The sequence below is a fragment of the Dufourea novaeangliae genome, unplaced genomic scaffold, assembly GCF_001272555.1.
Source record: "Dufourea novaeangliae isolate 0120121106 unplaced genomic scaffold, ASM127255v1 scaffold20, whole genome shotgun sequence".
Lineage (NCBI taxonomy): Eukaryota > Metazoa > Arthropoda > Insecta > Hymenoptera > Halictidae > Dufourea > Dufourea novaeangliae.
Genome location: NW_015373893.1, coordinates 72,155 through 75,986, shown reverse-complemented (window position 1 = coordinate 75,986; position 3,832 = coordinate 72,155). Strand labels below are relative to the sequence as shown.

Here is a 3,832-nt window from a genome sequence, read left to right as displayed (position 1 = left end):
AGTCACCATCGGGTGTCGATCGAAAACCAAGAGACAGGAATACTGTTTCGTTGAACGTCGACTAGAATGGTCATAAAACCAGCTTTCGATTTCACTATTGTTATTAAGCAGTATTATTGATATATATACATAGATAGTAATGATATACTTAGTCATGACAATAAGGAAACTGTAACATCGCAGCTTCACTTTTCTTTTTCTTAGATATATAAGTCTACAAGAGGCATATTTCGAATGTTCATTATAGGCTAAGATAAAAAAGTTGAAAAAAGTGTCTGTTACTATTTTTGTGCGTGTTTTGTCAAACATTTCCCTGTACATTGTGAAACAACTAATTACAATTAAATCATTAAAACTTAATTATCTAGACTAATCTTTAACTTCTCATAAACATTCAAATCATTTTATGGATAACTAGCTGACGTACCCGCTCTCGCGCGGGCAGTTTCATATTGCAAATCATATTTTAGTTCGTATATACAGACTAGACTGTAATATACCGTGAATAAATAAGCAGCATAGAATTTTGGATAGTGCAATATGAATCACATCGATTTGCGGCTTTTTAAACTTTTTTGTCTGCCTCAGCTCATCGTTAGCTAAAGAACATTGTCGCTTGACTGTTCCTTCGACTAACTTTGGCCAGCAGGAATAAATGGGCTGTTGAGCGCCGGGCGAGAGGCCAGCGACTGACTAGGAACTGATAAGGAATGAAACGCATGAATGCAAATTTAATCTTTTATAGTTTTCAGTATACATTCATTAAAGTGTCACGAATGAACTGAGGAGATTCTGTCGGTGGAAATGAGTCCAAATACGACATCATTCGGATTATTTTCAGTAATGTATCAGTTTCATCCGCAACATTACGTATGAGTAACAATTGTCCAATTACACTGGAATTTGGACGCATTTTAATCGGGAGAATTTCTTCAATTCATTCATGACATTTTCATTACAATATATTGCAAATTGTAAAAGTTTAAATTTTCATTCGTGCGTCATTCCTTATCTCATCTACGTCTGTTTACATTGTATGCCGATGGGTCGGTCGCTGGCCTTGGACGTTCGGCGAGAATCGAAATCTTGCCACGAGCCGTAGGCCGTAGCTATTCCATCGTTCTCCTCACGGGTAGAATTGCATGCGGGACGTGAGGCAACAGCGTAAGAAAAACGATACTGTCCGGCAACACTGTCTTCGCGTAGGAAATACACAAACCCAGCTTGATGGTAACGGGGAACAAAATTTATTTGTGGGTATTGCCGCTAGATGTCGCATTATCAAGCCGTCCGAAATATCGATTTTGTGTTTTCGCTGGCGTCCGGTTGTTTACATCGGCGCTTCGATCGATTCGGAGTTGGCCCCAAAGGAGTCTCCCCCCTTAAGGGGGGAGCCTGGTGTAGCGGGTCAAAAAAATCGATTTTTTTCTTCTTCATAAATCAATAGTTTAATACCTTGCAAATGTCCTCCCAAAGCCACAAAACGAAATTCAAAAAATTAAACCTGCTACAGATGTTTTTGTTACGGAGTAGACGACGCAGGTATACCAGAAAGCGCGCGGCGCAGCGCGACGTGCTCAGTTTCTCGGTCCGTTATAAGTGAAATACACAAATTATATTGAAGACGGGGACTCGAAGATATTATTGCAAAATAATAAAAAGTGAATGCGTTGGTCACGTTGAGAAAAGGATGGGAAGTCGCCTGCGAACTGTCAGAAAATCTGCCAAACTTGGAGGAAAAGGAAAACTAACAGAGGCCCTTATTAGAAAACTGACAAAGTATTATGGTCTAGCCATAAGAAGGAATTCCGAATCTGTCGAAGAAATGCAGAAGGCTATAATGGCCACTTTTTTCATATAATATCCACCGACAAAAAGCCGCTCCATCAAAACTGTTCGGCAGGATTTGACTCGTGGTGTAAATGGCGCATCGCAGAGGCTGCAGGTGATATAAAAAACCACAGACACCCACCTGCACTTCATCCGGACGTTCAAAAGAAAATTCTTCCAATTTATAAAGATTTGTCACGTCTGGATTTGTTAGAAAGATGCTTAGGGGCCCATACGCAGAACGCAAATTAGAGTTTTAATCCACCGTGTGGCGTCTGGTACCTAAGCATTTACATTGCGTCTTCAAAATTGTTGAAATCGCTTCCTTCTTCGCTGCTGGACAATTTAACGAGGGATACAGTTTTGTTCTACAATTGATGCAAGAGTTGGGCTTAGTGATTGGGCATAAATGTAAGATGTTCGCCAACGTGTACGACGCGCAGCGGCTGAAGAGACAAGAGCGTCGCAACTTCAGCAGTACCAGAGAGGCACGAATTGCAAGGAAGGAAAAGAATGCGACCTTACTTGAACAGTTTGAGGAAGAGGAGGGTCTACTGTATGGGCCTGGTATAGCGGATTAACATGAAACAGCTCTAAGTATCTGAAAATTGTTATTTATCTTCACCGAAAACTTTAAACGTGTTTTTCTCGAAACGACGTTTCTCAAATTGGCGTGCAATGTAACTAAAAAAATATTCAACCGATCGAGTTGGCCTTTTGCATACATATTCGTAAAAATTTTCTTCATCGAATGAACCTATTTTTTCAATGATATTGTTTAAATAAACCATTCTTTTATAAACATTTAAAGTAAAATTTAGCCGAAAAAAGTTAATTTTTTCTTCAAGAAGCTGCAATTTATACAATTTTGTTTCTATTAACTTATATTTAGGTTCATTCTATGCGTACACTCTTTAACTAAAGATATCTTGTTGAATATTTGATTTCAAACGAATATAGCAGACTGTACGTTGCACGCCGCGAAACAAGTACATCGCCGACAGAGTGGGAAGAAGCTCTTATAACTTCGTTAGTTGTCATCCTTTTTTAATAAAAAAAATGTTGTTATAAACTATAATGTAGTAGTATAATAACCTATAAATTTGAGAAGGATCGCTTGAGTACTTTCTTCAAAAATAATTCCCGAATATTCCTCAATTTTTGGCGAGTTACACCAGGCTCCCCCCTTAAGTATCTTATTGGGTTGACAATAAAATAGACAAGCTGCATCTGATAAAAATTTTGTCTTCTGTTGTATTTCACAGAGCCCCGTAGATTATAAATTCATAACATTCGCAATCTGTTAATAAGTAACGTGCTCTAAAATTAAAAAGAAAATAAAATAAAGGCTTGAAGTCACTTTTTGAACGGCGTTCTCCCTCCTGTTTGCTGCTAATGGGAATCCCATAATTCTAGCATTTAGTATGTTAGCGTTAACGTATTTCGAGTGGAATCAAAGGCGCATGACCTGGCACTATTTTATCTTCGAAGGATTTATGATAAGGATTTAAGCTGTGTACGGTGCTGGAAGGGAAGGTGTGAGACTAAACAACCTTCATGTCATGCGACGGTTGAAGACTACGTTGAGTCCTTCAGCTATCGGCAATCGTAATTTTATTTATAAGAAACAGATTCCAGAGGGGGATCCCCCCAGTGGTGGAAATAATGCTGTTGCTCGTAACACTTTCATCGAGGAATTACTGTACGTTGCTTCGACCGTATGAAAGACAGTTGCAACATTTGTGGCGCCGTTGTACGGCAGTACGGCATAAAAAAAATCTGTCGATCTGTCTTTCGAAATGTTTGTGCGACTTGCCGTGGAACTTAAAGTACGATAAATTGCATCACCTATGGGCCATTGCAGAGATGTCAAGCAACCTGTCGCGTCGTTGCGTTGCCTTAAGATTAACGACCGAAAGCACTGTTTGCTCCTCTGTAATGCTCATACTCATACTGAAGTTGGTCATAAGTGATGCGGCAAACACTAGCGGGGAAATATTTG

General features: G+C 39.2%; 1 protein-coding gene across 1 annotated transcript; it reads left to right on the top strand.

Annotated features, from left to right (window-relative positions):
- Positions 1 to 1,690: 1,690 nt before the first annotated feature.
- On the top strand, positions 1,691 to 2,411 carry LOC107189206. The gene is given in 3 exon segments (XM_015577691.1): positions 1,691 to 1,779; positions 1,824 to 2,089; positions 2,092 to 2,411. Coding segments are annotated over 3 exon segments (675 nt in total).
- The last annotated feature ends 1,421 nt before the right edge of the window (positions 2,412 to 3,832 follow it).